Genomic DNA, 22772 nt, shown 5'->3' on the forward strand with positions numbered 1-22772 from the left:
CAGGTCGATACACAATGTATCCTCGGTGTTGTTTTGATTATGTATTTACTGTTTATTATTTGTTTTTCCCTCTTTTTTGTTTGGTTCTTTTAGGTAAAATTATGGATTCAGTTTGCATAATTCTGTATTCCTGTGTGTATTATTGCCTTATTGCTACATTAAAACCTTCAAGTGGCAAATATTCCAACGGGAGTGCGCCGTCCTGAAGAAGATGGGCATCAACCGTGAAACAGCCTAGATGCTCCGCACCATCAAAACTACTTCCTGTGTATATGTCAGACCTAGTGTATATAGTAGGTCATGACAGTACAGTAGTCGACGTATGGCACCCCTTTTTCTAATTAGGAACTACTATTGCCTTGTCCATATATTTTTGGGGTTTTCTCTACATTGTTAAATGCGGCCATAGCCTCTGACCACCAGCCGGGTGACCCTCTTCAGCCGACTTGTGGATCCCAAGTGAGCCAAAAGCAGTAGAAGTTGTGCAACACGTCGAAAGAAGACCACAAAAGCTGATCAGTCAAACCTGGCATTCTGATCCTTTGTGCGAGCACTGCCGGTAACAGTATCCAAATTAAAATGTACTCGCGTAGAAGCAGAAGCGAGTGGAAGTTCCTAACAAGGGAACAATGGAAATGCCTCTTTTGCTTGCGTGAAAGCAAACGCTACTGAAAGACATTGTTAAACCCTTAAACTTATGAAAAAGTGTTTGCGTGTCTCATTAAGCAGAACAAACCTTGCGCAAAGCATTGATCATTCAAACCTAGTAAGACTCGAGAAAAAGTGGTCGTGTGTGCCTAATTTTGATTTCCAAGTGAAGAGTGAACTTTACCTCTTTGTTATGTTATGTTAATTGCACTTGTTGAGCGCACGTACACCAGAGGGTATCTTGGTACTAAAGGAGGAAATGAGGGGAAATTACAGGCCGCAGTTAATTAGAAGAGCAGGGTCTTCAATTTCCGCTGAAAGGTCAGGTGGTCAGTGATCTCACGCAGGAACAGGGGTAGGTTGTTCTATGCTTTGGCGGCGGCAACCAAGAAAGCACGTCCCCCTTTGCGGACTAGTCTAAAGCGAGGCACCACCACCCAAAGGGTGGTTGAAAAGCAGAGGGTGCGAGTAGGCAGGTAACAGGGGAACTTGTCTTGCAGAAATTCAGCACCGACCCCATGTAAGGCTCTATGCACATGGACTTAAACATGATCTGTTGCGCGGCGGGGAGCCAGTGCAGGTGCCTCACCAAAGGAGTCATATGAGCACCAAAAGGTGGGCGAAGCATGGCTCTGGCCGCTGCATTTTGGAGTAGTTGCAGCCGATCAGTTAGATAGCTAGGTTGGGTCAAATAAAGTGAGGTACAGTAGTCAAGGACATTCAAAACCAAGGCCACAACCACCGGGCCTGGTTAGATGTAGGAATAAAGGGGAGTGCTTTCCGGAGGGTCGAAAGTTTGAAATGGCAGTATTTACACACTGCGCTGACCTGTTCATCAATCGTCAGAGTGCTGGAAATCCGTACCCCTAAATTACGTACATATGGGACAGGTACAGGAAGCGGGCCGCGGGAAGTGGGCCAGAAATCAGCTGTCCAAAACAGTTGGGGGGGTGGACGTACCCACAACAAGAACCTCGGTTTTGCTGCCGTTAAGTTTCAGCCAGTTCAATGACATCCATGATCCCAGCTCCTCCAGGCAGTATCTTAAACGGGAAGCAGTTTCCGACTTGGTGAGATTGAGGCGCACCAGGATCCGAGTATCGTCAGCATATGAATAAAAACGGAACCCTTGGGCCGCGATGAGGAGCAGGAGATATCTTATGTAGAAGTTGAATAAAATGGGAGACAACGCAGATCCCTGAGGGACTCCACAGCAAAGAGGAACAGGAGCTGAACAAAAGGGAGGAAGAGAGATAGACTGGGAGCGATCGGCCAGGAAATCTGTGAACCAGTTGAGAACTTGGCCGGGAATCCCTGCCTCAGCACGCCGGGAGATCAGAAGAGAGTGGTTGACTGTGTCGAAAGCAGCCGGCAGGTCTAATATCAGCACTGCTCCGACACCGCCTTAATCAACTAGACACAAGTCATCCATGACTGAGTTAAGAACAGACTCGGTACCTCTGCCTGGCTGGAAACCGGCCTGGAAGGGATTGAGAAATTGAGAGGCTTCTAAGAAAGTCGAGAGAAGAAGGGAAATCCGCGCCTCCAGGACTTTCATTAGAAACGGCAGAAGAGAGAAGGGACAATAGTTACCCAACACCTCGGGATCCAGTGAGGGCTTCTTAAGCAGAGGAATGACCAGGGTGTGTTTGAGAGAGCGAGGGATTTCTCCCGTCGAAAATGAGATGTTAACTGCTGAGATGATATGGTTGATTAGATCAGTGGAAGTATCCTGTAGATGAGCCAAGAATATGGCATCTGCAGTGGAGGCTGATTTTAGTTTCTGAAAAGCAGAAAGAACATCTCAGAGAAAAGAGGGAATGTCAACCAAGAACCAACAGTAGGGGGGGAGTACAGCGGGAACTAGGAAAAAATAAGGTGTCTGTACTTTATTTAAAACCGGTGCTCACAGTTGACACTTGTCGGGGTTGCACGGTGAAAAAATGTAATTACTGAATCTGTTTATCTTCAATATTTCCAATGATTAGTCGTGAAAAAAATATTTAAATATATATCACTTTAATTTTCACCAAAGAAATGTTGAATTCACATTTCTATTCCCATATCTCATTTTTAGTGAGGCATCACATAAATACGTGGGTTGTTTCATGAGTTAGTACATGTGCCAATGTATTTCGGTCTATGACCATCTTCAGGGCTGTACTAGTTTCAAAACACTGTACAATTAGTTCAAATGGGACAACACAACAATTTCAATTGGAATGGTAAATATATAAAATGTTAAAAACATACCCCATGCAGATCCGGGATAGTTCGAAAGAAAAAATAGGAGCAAATAATGTGGTTACGCTTTTCAAGATAAACCCGCTATTTGAAATCAACCAATGCATGCTAAATTCTATTTAAAACATTCAGTACCTTGTGTGTAGCTGATAATCACATGGTAACGTGTATTTTCGTAGCATCCAACGCTGCTGTTAAATGTAAAAAAAGGGTATGTAAGCGTGCCGCTATGGGTGCGAGTAGAATAACACATCTGCTATGTGGGGGATTCTTACCTGCTTGTTAGTTGACAGCAGTCTGGACTCGAGTGCATTCGCGTGAGAAAGTGAAATGCGTGCGAGCTGCAACTCTTCTCTAAATGGCAACGGGGGCGGGGCGACGGGGAGCGGCGCGAACACTGCCGCACGTACCCCTCTGGCCCCACCCCTCCGTGTGTACGCACGGAGAGGCGGGGCTGTCGCCATGGCAATGTTGATGCGTAGGCAGAGCTGTATATGTATGATTAATACAATCTATCTCGTGTCCCTTTGAACAGGTTCTATCTGTACAACACTCCTAAAAAAGTATAGACATACAGCGCATCTTTAAGATACGAAAACACTGTAGTGCATATAATAGAGGGGGAGGGTGATGGTATTCAATGTTAGAGAATATGATCAGTCCCCATGTCGTGGGGAATATGGAATGGTCGGGGGTAGTAGGGGTACACCAAACATATGTTGCATCCCTGTCATGGGGAAACATTTTCTAAGTGAGGAGGAAACCAAAGCACAAGTAAAAAGAATGCTACTTGTTTGCCCGATCAGTGATAACCGGGGTTCTCTCCAATTATATCCTTCAATTGACAACAAAGTAATCGCATTGTGAAAATACCTGGTAAAGGAAGGGGACTCACATTTTAAATTATCTAAAACTTCAATACATAAGTAAAATTGGCAAACCCAGATAATGCTGTCATTATCATTACATCAAAAATATGTCTTTCAGGCTCCTAGAAAGTTCACAATGTTCTAGTGAGGGTAACCCATATGTGCTCCCCCCTGTTCAGAGGAAGCACATGTAATTGATCTCTTCATTGATGCCTTTCGGTGTCAATGCGCTCAATCTGTCAATCCGAAATGTCTCGCGTTGGTCTAGTCGCTTTTGTGATTATCTTGAAAAGCGTAACCACATTATTTGCTCCTATTTTTTTCTTTCCTTCTTTCGAACTATCCCGGATCTGCATGGGGAATGTGTTTAACATTTTATATATTTACCATTCCAATTGAAATTGTTGTGTTGTCCTATTTGAACTAATTGTACAGTGTTTTGAAACTAGTACAGCCCAGAAGATGGTCATAGACCGAAATGCATTGGCACATGTACTAACTCATGAAACAACCCACGTATTTATGTGATGCCTCACTAAAAATGAGATATGGGAATAGAAATGTGAATTCAACATTTATTTGGTGAAAATTAAAGTGATAGATATTTAAATATTTTTTTTCCACGACTAATGATTGGAAATATTTAAGATAAACAGATTCAGTAATTTAATTTTTTCACCGTGCAACCCCGACAAGGGTCAATTGTGAGCACCGGTTTTAAATAAGGTACAGACACCTTATTTTTTCCTAGTTTCTACATTGTGGGGTCCAAATGCCGAAGGATCTTTTGCAAATTGGTAGCTCCAGGACAAAGCATTTTGCAGATTTAATCTAAGAACAGTTGAAACCTATATATAGAACACAAATTGTGGTGCCCACCTACACTCTGGGATTACAGCAGGAGCCATCCTCCCTGGTGGCTAATATGGCCTCAGTTTTTATAGTGTCTCCGATGGTCGCGATCTTAGTAAGGAAAAAGGTGGAGATGGAGTCACATAGCTCCTGAGAAGGGGGGACACCATTTTGTCCCGTCTTGGGAGTGGATAGAGTTTGGACTATGTCGAAAAGAGCCTTATGTTTCTTAATTGCTCTTTCCACCGTGAGTCCAAAATGTTTGTTTTGCATTAATCATATCGGTATGATAATCAGCAAGCATGTTACAAAAGATGGATTTAAATTTAGGCGAATAACACCGGCACCACTTTCTTTCGGCTTGCCTACAGCGAAGTTTGCTTTCCTTAAGTTCCTGTAAGAACCAGGGTTCAGGTGGGCGGTTTAGCTGTTTACATAGCTTAAGCGAGGCCAGTGTGTCTGCCACCTTAAGGAAGGTGGTTTCCAGTGTGGTAAAAGTGCAGTTTTCTGCCGTGCTGTAATAGGTGTGTATCAGACTAATCAATTCCGATTTAGGCACCTTAGTCCAGCTACGTTTGAGAATGGCTGGTTTAGCAGCCATCGTAGGAGGAGTTTCGAGAGGAATAGAAAAATGTACCATAAAATGGTCTGACCAGGTGAGGGGAATGGGAGCATAGATAACAGCATTGGAGGCAGGGGTAAAGATGAGATCCAGTGTGTTGCCGCCAGTGTGAATAGGGGTGTTAACTCCTCTTTATTTACACAAGCAACCATTGTTCATGACAAAAGTCGAGTGTTTAAACTTTGTATCTGTAGAGGAAGAGTGCATTGCCTATTGAAGGTGTTGAAGTACCTTAAAGTGAATCTTGTTAGACTGTCTTGAGTCAAAGTACTGAAGATGTGGAGAAAGGAACAAGTTACTTAACTGTAACTGTTGTTCTCCTGCATGGGTCTGGCATGGATTCACATGCTAATGAATATTCCCCGTCGTCAGGCTGGGAATCCTTGGTAAAGAAAAATCAGTATCAGTTTCGTTTCTGATCTGTCTTTCGTAGTAATAACCAATCACTGATCTCTGAGTCATACTGACCACAGCCAATGACTGCCCTCTCCCTAAGCCCCGCCTCCGGCAGCCATCTTCAGACTTGGTAGCACGTGAAGTGGCAGTATGACCAAGTGAAGAGCCGCAGAGGGGTAGGCGGGAGGGTTCGCATGTGAATCCATGCCAGACCCATGCTGGAGAATAACAGTTACAGGTAAGTAACTTGTTCCTTCTCCAGCATGGGGTCTGGCATGGATTCACATGCTCATGAATATAAGAATACATAGCAGTACACACATGCACAACCACGGGAGGTGGAAAAGGCTCAACATTAAGCAATACAAAAACTCAACATTAAGCATCTCTTACCTCCTCACCAGGCTCACCTTAAGCGAACAGGTTGCGCAGCACTGCTTGGCCGACCCTGGACTCCTCCCTGGAATCCCGATCGATGCAGTAGAATCTCGTGAAGGTGTGCGTCGACCTCCACGTAGCAGCCCTGCAGATGTCCAGCAGGGGCACACCAGATAAGAACGCCGTAGTAGCAGCGATCGCTCTGGTCGAATGGGCTCTCGGACGGCCTGGCAGCGGTCGGTTTGCCAACCGGTGGCAGTGCATGATGCAGCCGGAGAGCCATCTGGAAATAGAAGACTTCGAGAGAGCCTTCTCTTGATTCACAGGTCCAAAGTTCACGAATAGCTGCGATGTCCTCCGAAAATTCTTTGTGCGGTCCACGTAGAACTTCAGCGCTCTAGCCACATCCAGCGAGTGCAAAGTCCTCTCGGCCGGCGACAAAGGAGACGGGAAGAAAACAGGTAACACCAGGGGCTCGTTAAGATGGAAGTCCGACGGCACCTTGGGCATAAAGGAGGGGTGTGTCCTAAGCACCACCCTCGAGGCATGGAAAGTCAAGTATCGTGCTTTGCAGGATAGGGCCTGGATCTCTCCCACTCGTCGTGCGGAGGTAATGGCCACCAGGAATGCAGTCTTCCACGACACAAATTTCATCGGTGCGGAGTGCATCGGCTCGAATGGGGGCCCCATGAGCCTGGTCAGCACCACGTTAAGTTCCCATGCCGGGGCCTTCACCGGCGGGAACGACCGGAACAGTCCTTTCATAAACTCTTTTACCAGTCGATGGGACCACAGGGACGTCCGTCCTGTGGTTCTGGTATATCTGGAGATCGCCGCCAGATGAATCTTAATGGAGGCATGGGCTAGCCCAGCCTTTGCCAGCGATAGCAGGTACGGCAGCACTTGAGGGGCCGTAATCCGTAGGGGGTTGATCTTCTGTGCTCGGCACCAGATAGAGAACCTCTTCCACTTATGACCGTAGTATTTGAGAGTCGAGGACGCCCTGGCCTTTGCAAGAACCTCTCTGCAATCGGCCAGTATATCGTAGCCTCCAAACTCTAGCGCTGCAGGAGCCAAGCCTGCAGGTTCAGCGATGCCGGGTCGTGGTGGAAGATGGCGCCTCCTTCTCTGGAGAGAAGGTCCGCGTCTGCCGACAGCTTGATGGGAGGGGACGTTGACGAGTCCAGAACCAGATCTGCCTCGGCCACGCCGGTGCGACGAGGATCATCCTGCACCGGGACCTCTTGAGCTGGTTGATGAGTCGAAGCAGCAACGGCAACCGAGGGAACGCATACATGTATAGGCCGTCCCAGGGGAACGAGAACGCATCGCCCATGCTTCTCGGCTGGGGAAACCTGCTGGCGAACCTCTTGCACTTCGAGTTCGTCGCTGTTGCGAACAGGTCGATTTGGGGTTTGCCCCATCGTCGGAAGAGTTGGTCCACCTGATCCTGGCGCAGTTCCCACTAGTGACACGCGCGCAACTCCCTGCTGAGCGAGTCGGCGATGGTGTTTCTTTCTCCTGCCAGGTGGAAAGGAACCAGGAACATCCCCTGGGCGACCGCCCAGTGCCACAGATCCTGTGCCTCCTTGGATAGGGCTGGGGATCTGGTGCCTCCCTGCTTCCGTATGTAAAACATTGTCGTGGTGTTGTCCGTGAAGATCCGCACCACCTTGCCCTTGAGAGACGGGAGGAACGATTTGAGAGCCCAGAACACGGCTCGGAGTTCCAGGACGTTGATGTGCAGGAGCCTCTCCTCTGGGAGCCAGAGGCCTCTTGCGTGGAGATCTCCGGTGTGGGCGCCCCAACCCTCCAGGGAGGCGTCCGTCATCACCGTCTCCTGGTACGCCGGCGTCTGAAAGTCCTTGCACGCCGTGAGGTGCGCTCGAACGCCCCACCACTGAATCGCCCGCCGGAACACCTCGTTGAGGGGGACCTTGTCTTCGAAGGTGCCCGTCGCTTGCATCCAACGGGCGTCGAGAAATTCTTGAGGAGGGCGCATCTGTAGTCTGCAGAGGCGCACCAGGTAGATGCAAGAGGACATCATCCCCAGGAGGGACTTGATGGACCTCACCCTGGCCACGTCCGTGGCTAGCAGGCGCTGCACTTTGCCTAGAATGGTCTTCGTCCGTTCTTCCGACGGTGCCGCCAGGCGCCTCACTGTATCGAGCTTCGCTCCCAGAAACCGGGCCACCTGCGACAGCACCAGGTCGGACTTTGGGTAATTTATGGCGAATCCCAGGTCCGTGAGTAGCCGGACGGTCCTCACAGTGTGTTCGACGGCGAGTTCCGTCGTCCTCGAGTGGATGAGCCAGTCGTCCAGGTAGGGGTAGCCGTGAATCCCCTGCAGGCGCAGCCGCGCCGCCACAGGTGCTAGGCACTTGGTAAAGACCCTGGGGGCCGACTTCAATCCGAACAGCAGTGCTCTGAATTGGTAGTGGCGTCCCTGGACGACAAACCTGAGGAACTTTCGGTGACTTTTGAGGATGGGAACATGGAAGTATGCATCCTCCAGGTCCAACGACGATAGAAAGTCGCCTTCCTCCAGCTGTCCCAGCACGTGCTGGAGGGTGACCATCCTGAACTTTTGTGACCTGATGTATTTGTTCAAACGACAAAGGTCCAGGATGGGGCGCCAGCCGCCCGTCTTCTTCCTGACGAGGAAGTACCTTGAGTACACCCCGGAGCCTCTTCGGGACAAGCTCGATGGCGCCTTTCCTGAGCATCGCCCGTATCTCCAACAGCAGTTGCGGGACGTGATTTTCCTTCCTGGCCACAGGTGGAACGTGAGGGCACTTCTTCAGGAATTCGATAGAGTGTCCTCTTGCCAGGGTATCCAGCACCCAACGGTCGGTGGAGATGGACTTCCACACGCCGACGAACTTCGTCAGCCGGCCTCGCACTGGGGTTCTTCGGTGGGGGCCCGAGGCCACGGCGGGTTCAGTCCTGTTTGGAGGTGGTGGCCCTGCTTGCCGCGACCCCTGTAGGCCTCCTGAGACGAGGAGCGTGCCGCCTGGCGGTAGGACGAGCCACCGCTGGAACCCTTGGAGGCACCCCGTCTGCCTCCGGAGCTCCGAAAGGGCCGTCGTTGCTGAAGGGCTCCTAGGGCGCGGGCCGTCTCCGTGTCTGTTTTTATGGCTTGGGGGATTCGTCCACCGCCTTCCCGAACAAGTTGGTCTGGATGTCCTGACGGAAGTCGGTCGCCCGGAGCCAACCCCGTCGTCGTAGGCAAACACCGTTGCCCAGCTGGCGGAACCCGGTATCGGCAATTTCGGTTGCCACCGTTATGGCGTGGTCCGACGCCACCTCGCCTTCTTGAAGTATTTCCAGGGCCTCGGACCTCTTGTCGTCCGGTAGGAAGTCCAATATGGGGGCCAGCTTGAACCAGAGCTCCCTGTCGTAACGGGCCACGATCGTCGCTTTGATCGTCGTCGCCGCCGACGAAATGGCCGCCGAGCTATCCTGAGGCCTAGGTTCCGGCTGCGCCGGAAGGGAAGGCTGCTCTTCCTCGCCATCGTCGTCTTCCTCGGTTATCTCCCGAGGATCTTCCTTACGGGATCGAACCTTCTCGAATTGGACTTCGAGATTCCTCACGGCCTTGGTCAGTTCCTCCTCCGAGGCTGACTCGGAGCTCGAGGAGGCTACCGTGCCCCCCCTCGCTTCTTCCATCATGGTGGCCATGACGATGGGCTGAAAAGAGGATTCCCTCCTTGGCGGCAGGGAAACTCTAGTCCCGGAGGCAGTCTCCGCTGGCGGGGTCTCTGCCGGCTTGGCCAGAGTCGCCGCGATCGCCTCGATAGAGGCCTTTGCCTGCTGGGTAGGGGCCTTCACCACCTTAGGTGCGTCCCGGGCCTTCTCCTTAGGGGGAGGGGTGACGCCTCACTCCCCCTCTTCGGAGATCAGACGGGGCTTCTCCTGAAGCTTACCCGGGGTCTCGGACTTCCTCTTCCCCGAACCAGAGCGCTGGCTCGTGGTTCACGGTGCCGGGGAAGGCGCGCCCTGCCTGGCGACCAAAGAGCCTGACCTTTCGGTGCTCCCGGAGCCAGCGGACTTGCAGCGCTTGGCCTGGTGTTGGGCCCCCGTCGCCGGGGCGCCCGCACAGGACTTAGAAGCCCGCTCGGACCCTTTCTTCTTCTTCTCACCCGTTGAGCCCTTCTCCAACCAGCTGGCGAGACGGGATCGACGGTCCCTCATGGTCAGCTCCGACAAGTTCTTGCAGAACTGGCAGTCCTTCTCTACATGAGTCTTGTCCCCATGAAGACAGTAGAGGCATCGCAAATGTTCGTCCTCCTTAAACACATTCTGCAGCCGGGTGACGAACTCGCATCCTGGGCCATCTCGAACTAGGCCGCGAATCTTCTGGAATCCTCCAAGAAGTTGATTTGACGAAATCTTCACCCTTGAGGGGCGTAGGAAAATCCCGCAACGGGTAGCCTTTAACAGGAGTAGAAACGGTGGAGCTTGAGGCTCGATTAACTGAAAAAATGTGAAAATTCACCTGAAAAAACGCGAAACACGCAGTAAAAGCTCGAGAGCTAAGCACGAGGACTCCCAACACTTGAACGTGCGGTACAAATCTGAAGATGGCTGCCGGAGGCGGGGCTTAGGGAGAGGGCAGTCATTGGCTGTGGTCAGTATGACTCAGAGATCAGTGATTGGTTACTACTACTAAAGACAGATCAGAAACGAAACTGATACTGATTTTTCTTTACCGAGGATTCCCAGCCTGACGACGGGGAATATTCATGAGCATGTGAATCCATGCCAGACCCCATGCTGGAGAATTACAAAATACTGAGGCTGTGGTGGTATATCTGGTAGTCAGTGGATGCACGACTTCATTTGTACACATGAAATTAAGTGGAATGCTATGAGGCCAAGGAGAATGTCCTCATAGTAAACCTTAGAAATAAAGTTGTTGAAGTAGAAGCAGCAGCACTCTGAAGTCATCCTGACAAATATACCTATTGTGGATCCTAATCTTGAAAAGAGACATAATAACTGTTAACCAAGAATGATGTTTCGCTAACATTGCTAGAAGTTGTAATTCATTTTGAACTGCACAAAGTCTTCTTGGATAACCAGAGGTGGTGGCAAAGCATTGTGGCTGGGAAAAACCATTGGTGCTATTCTGAGGAAGTGGAAAGTCTTTATCTTACCAAGAAGAAGAACTTTGTTATTGTTGGAACTTTGGTTAACAAACTCTATTTTAACATTGAGACTTCAAAAACTGAATTGAGACTTTGAACATTGAAACTGAATACATCTTGAATCCTGGGGGAGGGAGTTCATCCAGGTTACGAAAAGGTTTTCAAGAAACTGAATATCATTGTTGATGCTCATTGAGTTGCTCTATGTTTTCTTTTGTATTTGATGTTTAGTGTGAGGGTCAGACATCTTATGTTAGAGTGTTTCCCTTTAGTTGTGTTAGGCTGGGAAATCCTCATTAGAGTAGGGATAGTGAGGAATTTTCATTTAATGTTTACATTAATAAAATGGCATGTTTTGAACAATCATCAAAAAGTTGTCCGTCTCACCTTGCTGACCCCTCACAGTGAGAATGAGCATTTGTGGGCGAGAGAGAGGAAGGGTGAGTAAGAGACAGAGGAACAGCGAGTGTGTGGGATTGTGTCCAGTTGTTTGCGCATGCAAGTAGCACCCCTATTTCATGTTCTATACTTTTAAATGGACTAATGTGCACCAGACTCGCCAGTTTTAGGGTGACTGGGCTAAAAAAAAAAAACATCTTTGGAAAAGTTCATATAGATGTGGTAAATGTCAAAAGGTATTGGGCAGTGAAACTGTCGAGAGGCATCAAACATCCTAAACTAGCATGACAAGTGTTCAAATGGAGGACCACAAGAGATTTACACAAGGTGAAGTGCATTCAGGTTTCTGTGAAAGGAGCCTTTTCCAGGGCGTAAGGTTCTAGAGTACAAAGGGTCTGGGCTCCCAATTATAACCCTTTGAAACATCAACAAGATCTGATGACAAAATGGGTTTGTCAGTGGGTCTAACTTGTAATTTTACATGCTTTCTAATAATGTGAATCAGCTAGAACCTTAATTCTATTTAAAACACAAAAACAATCATTATTACAGCGCTTAAAAGGGTAAGCATTACTTCCCTTGACAGGATAATTTACATTTTAACTCATCTCCTGTCTCAGTAGCTCCAATGCAGGACAGAGGTGGTTGCTTCTGCTATACTCAGCCTATAAAAGGTATGGTGCTAAAGTTTAACCAGGGCCGGGAAAAGTTAAGTTGGAGTGCCATTTAAGTATTCCAAATAATTACAGGGACCAAAGATAACAAATCCAAAATCTTGTCTGTATAAGATTGATAACATCTTAAAAAGCATTGCACACCTGTTACTAATCAATGAATAAGGCACTATCAATTAGAATAGACAAGACCACAACTGGGCAGGATCACAATATTTGTGTGGGTCTTGTGCTAGCTTGGTTGCATCCATGTTACCTCACATAAAGTACTTGGACATACAATTACACTACTTATTGAGGATAATAGCTGATGTCCGGAGCTGTTGTATATGGAAATTGAATACCCATGTGTCAAGAGGAATTCCCCAGCATGCTACTTAAATTCCCAATTTTAAGAACTGGACGACATACTTGGAATATATTTTTTCGTAAAAGGATCAATAATTGATTTTTGTCTCTGTGCTGATCTTTAATGGACTCATGAAACATATTGTTTTTACGACTGCACCATTCTTATCTGTTGACTATTAACTGGATGAATTGCTAATTCTATTTGTGATGGATCCACACTGACCAGAGGAAGCCCTATAAAGAAATGTGATTCAACATAGCACTATTTAAGCTGCAGTCAAAATGACCACACCCAATGAATGAAGTCAGATTCAGTGAACCACAAGCAGAAAAGAAACCGTTTAATCACGGGGAGTGCTGGCTGTAACCTTGGAACGCTGTGTACGCAAGTCTGACTTCAAAACCAATATCATGAGAATGACCCAGAAGCACACATTACTTTGTTCTAGATCCAGTGTCTGCCACATTAGAAGTTTCATACCCTTTCATCAGCTGTGCTGCAGTGAAGTAGGCGGCCATTGCTTGGTCATGCTCACTCTCCACTGCAAATGAATGTCCATATGCTATCCAGGCAGGTCCATAGGTCCTCTCCAGTGTCGTGGCTTTGCTGAAAAAAGAAAAAGAAAATCACACCATCAATTAAGGAGCAGCTAGCAATAACCGACACAACACATACATTCTTTGGGCCACCTGACCCATGGCATGAGGGCATCCTGTTCTATTCTCAAGTGCTTGCCAATAGAGTTTTGCATTACACATTTTATCACCTGAAGGAATCTCCAGAAGCAACAAATGCATCTCCAGAAGTGTGCTTTGAAGGGCTAAAAAAAAAAAGAACAAAACTGGCTGGGGAGCCTATCCAGCCCCAACATGGCCACCTTTTCTTTCTCTACAATGAGGACTACACCATGTGATGTCCTGTCCACTTCTCTGCCTGCGTTACGGTGGTTGGAAGTCATTGCCTTGCTGGGGAATGGCTGGTGCACCAGGGGGTGAACCCAAGGTGCAAGTAACTGCTCTTCGCCCAAAATATTGGATGGTGGTTAGGCTCAGCATGCAGCCGTACCAATATCAGATTCTTGTCAGGCATTCCGGGGCACTGAATTGGAATGCCACTGGGGATCGGAAGGGAAGGATTTTTGTTCCGTAGTGGATGTTTTTCATGCAGAGTGCCCTGATGTGAGAAGTCGAGATTTGAAAACAAGTGCAGAGCAGTGTACCTGCACTATGCCTTCTGGCAGGGAGAGTGTTAGAGATAGTGGAACTGTCTGGGGTGTATCATAGAAGACAACGTAACTAGTTTCACTGGTTGGCAAGTCCTAGGATACTGTAGGGCGACAGTGATCACTGGATGTCAGTATCTTGTTACACTTAAGGAATTAAAATATAATTCAAGACAGACACTGTCAAAGAAAAGGTATTGGCTCAAGTGGCAAGCATGCCATTTTGGGCAGTGGCATGAGCCACAAGGGAAGAGAATTGACACTTTACAAGATCCTGTTGATCAAAGTCACAAGGGGATGTCAGGGGAGATTCTAGAATTATGGACTCTGGATAAATTACGTAACAAGTGTATTAGGAGGATATCCATCAACTGCAAGCTGGCATATCTTACTTCCAGAATAACAGCCACTGAAAATAGGTTGATATCTTTAGAGACCTTGGTAGAAACTTTGCAGTCCACCTCAAAGAACACAGCAGAGGCACATGAACTCTTTCCTGTTTTCAGACTTTCACTGCAATGACTGTTGTGCAGCTGGAAGAGAGACTTGAGCATTTAGAATATAAAATATAAGAGTTTGGCCAGCAATTGCCAGACTCTGCGGATACGGTTCCATGTCTTACAATTGCGGCAAAAATGGCCGTGAATACAAAATATTGCGGCAAAAATGATGTGGCTTTGCCGCCACAATCATGTAAAGGATGCAGGGGACACCCCTGCAACCCCCAGACACATTATACCATTTAAAGGGAGCGGGGGACACCCCCACAATGCCTGCTCCCCTTAAATGGTATAATGGGGTACACCTTTACTGGTTCAAACCACAGCATGTGTGCCGCAATTAGTTTTACCGGCGACATTTCTGCCTCAATTTTATTACCTGATACCGCGGATACCTTCTGAAAAGTGTATTGTGCTCATTTAGCGTCATCTGTTTATATGAATTTGGGTGTGGGTTTTTCAGAAAGGGTGATACAACTGGATCTACTCAAGTTTACAGCTTATTGGCTCACAGCCCTGATGGCTCCCCAAAAGGTGGTGGCACCATTGTGGCAATGATACATTAGCCTAAGAAAGGAACTATAGTGCTAGCTGCTGCTAATATGAAACAAGTTATTGATGATGACAAGGGGATTTTCTATTTCCCTGACGTGTGCCATCCCAATGTCCCTGCATGATCAGGAAGGGTACTTTTGGTAGTATAATGTGAAAACCACAATCACATTGAAGGTGGCGAAAGCAGATTTGTCTGCTTAACTTCTGGCTGCTGTGTATTGAGTCCTATTTTGCTGTCAGGTTGTGCGAGTTGGTTTAGGGGTAACTAAATCACCCGAAGATTACATCAGAACTCTGTCAATACCGAGGAGTGAAATTACAATGCAGGAAATTGAGGACATTTATATGTTGAGATCATTGACTGAAACGGAAGACTATAAAATGAGAAATGTTTACAGGAATTAAGGATCAGACCTGGTACACTGACTACCAAAGAACTCAAAACCAAACCCAAATCTGTCCCGCAATTACCAAATGATAATGTGATAGATACATTTCATAAGGTGGTCTCTCAAAAGCTGTATGCCAATTCAGATAAAGAACTTCAGTGTCACAGAGAATCGAAAAAGGGAAAGGAGTAACCTAACCCAGGAGGAAACACAGGCTTTAAAATGATTGGCTGCAGATACCTCAGTAGTTATTAAGGAGGCTGACAAAGGGGGAAACATTGTCGTTATGGATCGTAAAGACTATCTTCAAATGGCATACAATCATCTTGCCACCCCGGGATGCTACAAAATATTGGCTAACAACCCAACACGAGATATCGTTAAACAATTGGAAGAGGCTATTACTACTTGCCACAAAAGAGGATTTATCACTGATCAAGAACAAGATTATTTTAAGATAAGGGAACCAGCCACTCCCACAAAGTATTTCCTACCTAAGATTCATAAACATTTCACATCAATATCAGAAGGCCGTCCAATACTGAGCGGAATCGGATGGGTGACAGAACACATTTCAAAATATCTAGATAGCATTCTTAAACTAAGAGCGAGCCTTCTCCCTTCTTATTTGAAAGACATAACCAGTATAATCAATAAACTTAAGACACTAACATGGAAAGACAATAATATCTTGGCCACTCTTGACGTAAAGGCCCTATACACCTCAAACACAAATGGGCAATCTATACCATTGACTATACCTTCAGGAATGACTGCCTCTTTCTACTAACAAATCGCAATGATTAAAGAAATGTTACAATTAACATTATAATATAGTGTCTTCACCTTCAATAATAGATATTATCAACAGACAATGGGTGTAGCCATGGGCACTAGATATGCCACAGCCCTGACTAACCTATTTATGGGCCTTTTTGAAGATCATGTAGTTTACCAGGACTATGACAGCAAGATTAAATTATGGACGCGGTATATAGACAATGTCTGTCATTTGGGAAGGAACACCAGAACAGTACCAAGAATTCACTAATAGAATCAATACCAACATTTTTGGAATTGAATTTACAGGAACAAACAGTAACCAAATAATTTTTTGGATTTGACAATACATGTAGCTGGAGCTCACCTAGAAACCTAGACATATAGAAAGGACACATAGGTTAACTCTACGTTACATGTAAGCAGCTGTCATTTCAGACCGATTATTGACAACATACCATATGGAGAATATGTTAGAGACAGAAGAAACTGTCAGAAACAAGGAAAATTTGAAAGTAAATGCCAGCTATTAGAACAACGCTTTCACCAAAGGGGGTATTCTACCACTAGTACTAAAACAGCATACAAAAAGGCAAGCAAGATGAATAGAGAACAAACATTACTCACCAAAAATCAACACGACATATTAGGACCACAACAAGTAGGTTACATTACTAAATATAGCAGCAATCATTTTACCTTAAGAAAAGTACTTACTAAACATTGGCATCTATTAAGATTGGATGATCATATCAAACAATATGTAGGTGACAAACCGACCATAATTTTCAAACGTGTTGAAACGCTGAGATCGAAAGTCAGTCCCATCACTATTACCAAACCTGAATATTACAAAGGATAATAAATGGCTATCCACAGATCAGACAGGATTGTGGTACGTGTACCAGGTGCAGATATGCACATGATAAAACCAAATAATTTCAAGACATGACTGGTAAGATTATAATGATTGAACAAGGCATCAAGGGCAGGACAAAATTCATAATTTGTGGCATCATTTGCATATGCAATAAACTGTATATCGACACACCAAAAGAGAACTAAGAACAAGGATCCGAGAACACCTGGCAAAAATTGGTAGCCAAAACCCACATTTTCTGCTGTCACACCACTGGCAAACAGTGCACCAGATGGGGGACAAATTGAATATCAAATTCAAAGGTTTTCAACAAATGAACCTAGGGAGAAGAGCAGGAGCCAGATCAAACTTCTTAGACAAGCAGAGGCCAGACTAATTTGTTATCTTAACACAGCTGTTACGGGTTTGAACTCTGATAATGAATTGGTATCCTTCCTCTGAAAAACTGCTATTTACAATGTGAGACTGAGCTAGATTTGTCAATTGTTGACTAACCATTGGTTTTCTTCCCTCACGATAAAGTATTGAACAAGCATTAGCATTCTACACACATTCATACTAATAAATCAATATTGCAAACACCAACATGATTATACAGGACACGGTTAGTACTGATCATACATATCCGTTCATAACTGTAGGAAGTATAAAGATCAGTAGGAACATCATAATATCCTAGGTATTAGCTCAACTAGCTCCTTAACCGGCATTTAGCAAATATGGTACACAAACACGGTTTTAAGACATCATCTGCCGCTGTGCAGAGACAAACACCTGGGAACGCAATTCATATATATCCAGTATAGAGACGCAAACACCTGGACTGAAATCCATATATATACAAATCAGTGCATCATGAATTAACATTTATTGGCTATACTAGCTGTAACACATTTACCCATACCATATTACTAGGTATGATTCGATGATGCTAATAGATCTGATTTTTTATAGATAAGACAGGAGTTTATCATAATATAAAGTGATAAAATAAATTAAGTCAGAACTCATACTCAATACTCATTAAGCACTAAAACGAGCAGCATACGCATTTCCAATATGGCAGCCTCCTTTAACATAGGGAGTGAACACTACAGAGGGAGAGTGACGTTGCCATGACAGCGGCTGTCAACTGTGGCAGGTTGTCATGGCAACACGTATAACAAGACACAAACATGGCACCGGCACCTTGCCATGAGAGAAGCAACGCGTCGGATGGATTAATCCTGTCATTACGGTAAGAAATCACTTGTGGTTCTATCTACACTCGTAGCGTTCTACAAACCCCTAAAGTATCGCCGATGTAGTTATTAGCTTATAAACAGTTTGGACCACGCGCACAGCGCATTTGTGTGCACAGGATTACTAGCGCGCATTTTGTGCCAATTTTGATTTGTGCCGAAAGCAGATCAAAACGTGAACAACAGTGATCAGCATTCTCAGTACTGTCACTTCTGAGAGACTATCTCCATTAAAATATTTGAAAAGGATACATCCAATCAACTACAAGTTTAAACTTACTAATGGCGGGCAGATGATAGCGACAACCGTTTCTGGATAATTGAGACGCCAGCAAACTAGAGTTTACAAATACTTTTCAATCATTAGTAAGCCTAATGCACACGTTTCTCAATTTTCAATTGTAGTCGCACGGGGATCAAGCCCACGACTTGAATACAAGAACCCTAATCTTCAACCAATTATGGATGTTAAGCATAGGATGACATGGGTAATACCATCAGGCTACAAAGTTATAATATGATAACATCAACACTATATGGGTACACAAGAACTGATGATTTTTTTCGGTTTCTTTCTCAAATTTCTTTCCCCGCCCCCAACAATCCTGGCCTCAACCCCATCCTCAATCTCTGTCCAAATATGAGTATGTGGAATATGATGAAAACATTTTTTATGATTATGCTTATAATATACATTACATGAATGTTAGATTATATTGCTTTTGACGCTGTGCTATTTTACTGATGCTACCTTTGCATTTCTAGGTCAATACTTTGTTGTCTTTGACAATTTCGTATCTGTACCAATGTTGGCTTTAGATATATACTTTGCCCTGATTTCATAAAGGATAACTAGCTGAAACACGTGTCATCAGCAACAGCAGTTGGATATCTGTGACAATCAAAACCCTTAAGTTACGTTAATTTGGCGCAAGTGTCCGGGAGTTTTTTCCTTTTTCTTGGTTTAAGGGTAATATTGCTGTCCTTGGAGGTGAAACATGGTTCACCGTTCTCCTTTCTCCACTTGGTACACCCGTAATTAACTTCTTGTTCCCCAACCTACCTTCCCTGTTTTCTTAGGGAGCAGGGAGAAAAGTATATCCATAAGAGATTTTCCTTAAATAACAGGACCAGCTATCCCTCCTCCAACAGATAAAACCCCTTTTCCACACGGGACTTCCGACTCACAGTCCAGGCACTGGTAATCTCTGACAATGATGGGCAAAATTCCCTTCTCAAAAGCGTTCCAGTGACGCACCTGGCCCATACTAGTGCTGTCCAACACATCGTGGCATGACCCTTAACAGAAAACAAGGGGGCAGTCATGGCTATTAACCCAAGGCAGAACACACTTTAAGAGTATCTGCTCCACTGCTTTCACACCTGCCTATCTAGTTGCAAAACTCTATAATTTATGTGTCAGGCCATCGCTAGGCTCAAGACAAAACTTGCATGCAAGAAAAACGCATGCATCACATCCCACTTCATGGCCAGAACATCCTATGACGCATATTCTAACACCCCCTTACTTCATATCTTACACTCAACGACATGTTCAGCACTCGTCTCTTCCTAGCTGGGTTTACACTAAACACCCAAAACCAAAACAATACAAGATAACGTGGTGGGATACTGGATTTCTTTCCATTATTTAGTGGAGTTCTTTGCACTCTCACTCATGTTGTTTGCTTGTATTTGCTTGCTTTGGAACAAAGCTTTGCCAATAAGTTTTTTTTATGTAAAATAAAATAAATAGCCTACCTTTCCATGTCATCTATTTGTGTGTATTTGCAGTGAATTACATATTGCAAGATGAAATGTTTGAATCTTCAAAGGCAAAATGGATTAGCCAAAAAGACTCATGTCGACTTAATATGAAATAAATGAGAGCAAGATAGAATGGTTGTAAAAAAGGTAATTCCCAAAGGGGTATTATTTTACGCTTATGAACACTGCCTCATGTGTACAACAACTATCCTGAGAAGAGATTTTGAAAGATTCCAAAAAGAAGGATCTAACTGGACAGGTTTTCATGTCTACATTTGGCGCACAAAGCCCCAAAGATAAAATAGTGATTCTTAAACATTAGCAAATATTGCAACCGGACATGATTACAAAGGATTTACTTCACACACAACCAATCTTTGCTTATAAACATTCTGGTAATTATAAAAACCTTCTTGTGAATGTTAAAAATCGAGTTGTGGTTGAGGATGTGTGGGTCACAGAGAAAGGGATCTTTTTCCTGCTTAAATTCTAATAATTGCTTTTCAGTTATAAAAGGTCCTGTGGTATACCATACATACAATGGCTTGAAAATTCAACTACGAAATGTTGCTACTTGTGATCCCCAAAACGTAATTTACTGCATTCGATGCCCATGTGGCTCAGAATGTACATAAATCCAGACTGAGATGGAATGAGCATCGTTCAAATGTACAAACCATTAAAATGACTTCCGCTTTGGCCCGGCATTTTTGATTTAAACACAATAATGTGACTCAGTTCAGGTTTCAAATTTTGGAAACCTTTAAGCCTAATGTTTTGGATTCAGAAACTGGATGCTTTTTTTTTTTAAAACTTTTATTTTTATTGCACTTGGTCAATACAATCACTTGGTTACAAAATCATCATAATCATACACAATACATTTTACAATTCTAGTCACTATTCGATATCGGAGTGTTCTAGTTCACTCTTTTCGGCCAAATATTGTTTGTATCTGCCCCAAATGTTCTTTGGACACGAGACGGGGAGCACAGTGTCAATATACAATTCCTCCATATCGTTTGCCCAAGCCATGTCCCTTTCCCAATCCGCTTTAGTAGGTGGGTGTGCACTCTTCCAATTGAGGAGGATCGCTCTCTTGGCGAGGAGCAGACTTACATTTAATAGCTTCCGCCATATCGGGTTCATTTTCTCAATTGTCCCCAACAGGCACATTCGGGGGGTCCACTCCAAGGGGTGATCTGCCATCTCATCTATTGCCTGACATATTGCCTCCCAGAATCCCCTCAGTGTACCGCACGCCCATAGCATATGGTAAATGTCTGCATTGTCAGCGTGGCATCTCGGGCATTTCCCTGTCATGGTTGGATATATGTGTTTGAGTTTCATAGGGGTGTAGTGTGTTCTCTGTAGTATTTTATAATGGATTAACCTATATTTAGAGTGACAGGATATCTGTTTCACAAGTGCACAATGTTGAGACCACTCCTCGTCTTCTATCTCCTCTCCAAGGTCTTGTTCCCATTTGGCCTTAGCTGTGCGCTGCTCTAATGGGCGTGTCTGAAGTATGGTTTTATACAATGTGGAAGCTGTGTTATCTTTTGGAGTCCCCCCGTAAACATGTATCCCAGACCCATGTTAATTGGGGGTTCATTGGGGAAGGTCGGCCACATATTCTGTATGGCTGCCTGCAGATCGGTGTATTGTCGTCTGATCGTAGGAGTGTTACCCACCGCCTCCCTGATATCATCCCATTGAATGAATTGCCCATCCACAAATATTTGACCCCATTGAGTTATGCCCTTAGAGGACCAGTGGCGAGCTGTCTCTCCCTCTATGTTAAAGGGAGCCTGGGGTATACCCCAGAGCGGCATACTTGGGTGATATATCCTTTCGATATCGTACATATCAACTATCTTGGCCCATGCTGTGATCACCACTTTTGATGGTTTCAGGGAGTTATAAAGCTTAGCACCGGCCCTCGTACTTTGGTGAAGTGCCAGTATGGACTCTTTTTCCAGTTGGTTTGGTACCGGGCCCGCCGGATTAATGAATGCCGTCGCCCATTGGGCCACATGTTGTGCCTGTGCGCTCAAGTAGTAAAGTTCGAAGTCTGGTGCCTTCAAGCCACCAGCCGCATAGTCATTTGTAAGTGTCCTCCAGCTCACCCTCAGGTGGCCGCCCCACACAAATGAGGTGCACGCGCCTGACATTTTAGTGAATAGAGCCCACACTGGCCAAACCGGCACCGTACTAAACAAGTAGAACAGCTTTGGGAGAATTATCATTTTCACTAGCGCAATCCTACCCATCATGGATACAGGGAGGACCCCCCAGCGCTTCAGTTTCAAACAATGAATCCGCCAATAGGCTGTAATTTAATGCACGAGACAGCTGTGCGTTCCGAGCTATACGTGCTCCCAGATACAGAATATGCGTCGGGCACCACTGCAGACCATGCAGGTCACGTGGCCTACCAGTGGCTTCAGTGATAGGGAACACTTCTGATTTATTAGGGTTAAGTCTTAGTCCTGAGAGTCCACCAAACTGCTCCACCATGGATAGGACCCTCCCCAGTGTTCTGTCCGGATCTCTCAGGTATAGCAAAATGTCATCTGCGTATAGGTTTACGATGTGTAATGCAGCCCCTATTTTTAGCCCGTATGCGCTGGAGTGGGCCCTCAGTGCGTCCGCCAGTGGTTCTATTATTAGGGCAAACAGTAATGGTGAGAGAGGGCAACCCTGTCTCGTGCCTCCTCGGAGATCAAACATCTCTGTCAGAGTACCGTTAATTCTAATTCTGGCCTGAGGGCATGAGTACAGCAACTTTACCCATTTCAGGAAGTTCGGTCCAAATCCATAATTTCGCATCACCCCAAACAGGAAAGGCCAG

The 22772-nt window shown here is 45.5% G+C and overlaps 1 protein-coding gene across 4 annotated transcripts in view; it reads right to left on the reverse strand.

Moving 5' to 3' along the window:
- Nucleotides 1-22772, reverse strand: part of CDC16 (cell division cycle 16) — a 755778-nt gene that overhangs the window by 267848 nt on the left and 465158 nt on the right. For all 4 annotated transcript variants that reach the window (XM_069637116.1, XM_069637117.1, XM_069637118.1 and 1 more), the window contains one exon: nucleotides 13065-13190. In XM_069637116.1, coding sequence (XP_069493217.1) covers nucleotides 13065-13190 — 126 coding nt within the window. The remainder of the gene's footprint in view (nucleotides 1-13064; nucleotides 13191-22772) is intronic.

Source organism: Ambystoma mexicanum, chromosome 7p, assembly GCF_040938575.1.
Source record: "Ambystoma mexicanum isolate Mex_15411 chromosome 7p, UKY_AmexF1_1, whole genome shotgun sequence".
NCBI classification, from domain to species: Eukaryota; Metazoa; Chordata; class Amphibia; order Caudata; family Ambystomatidae; genus Ambystoma; species Ambystoma mexicanum.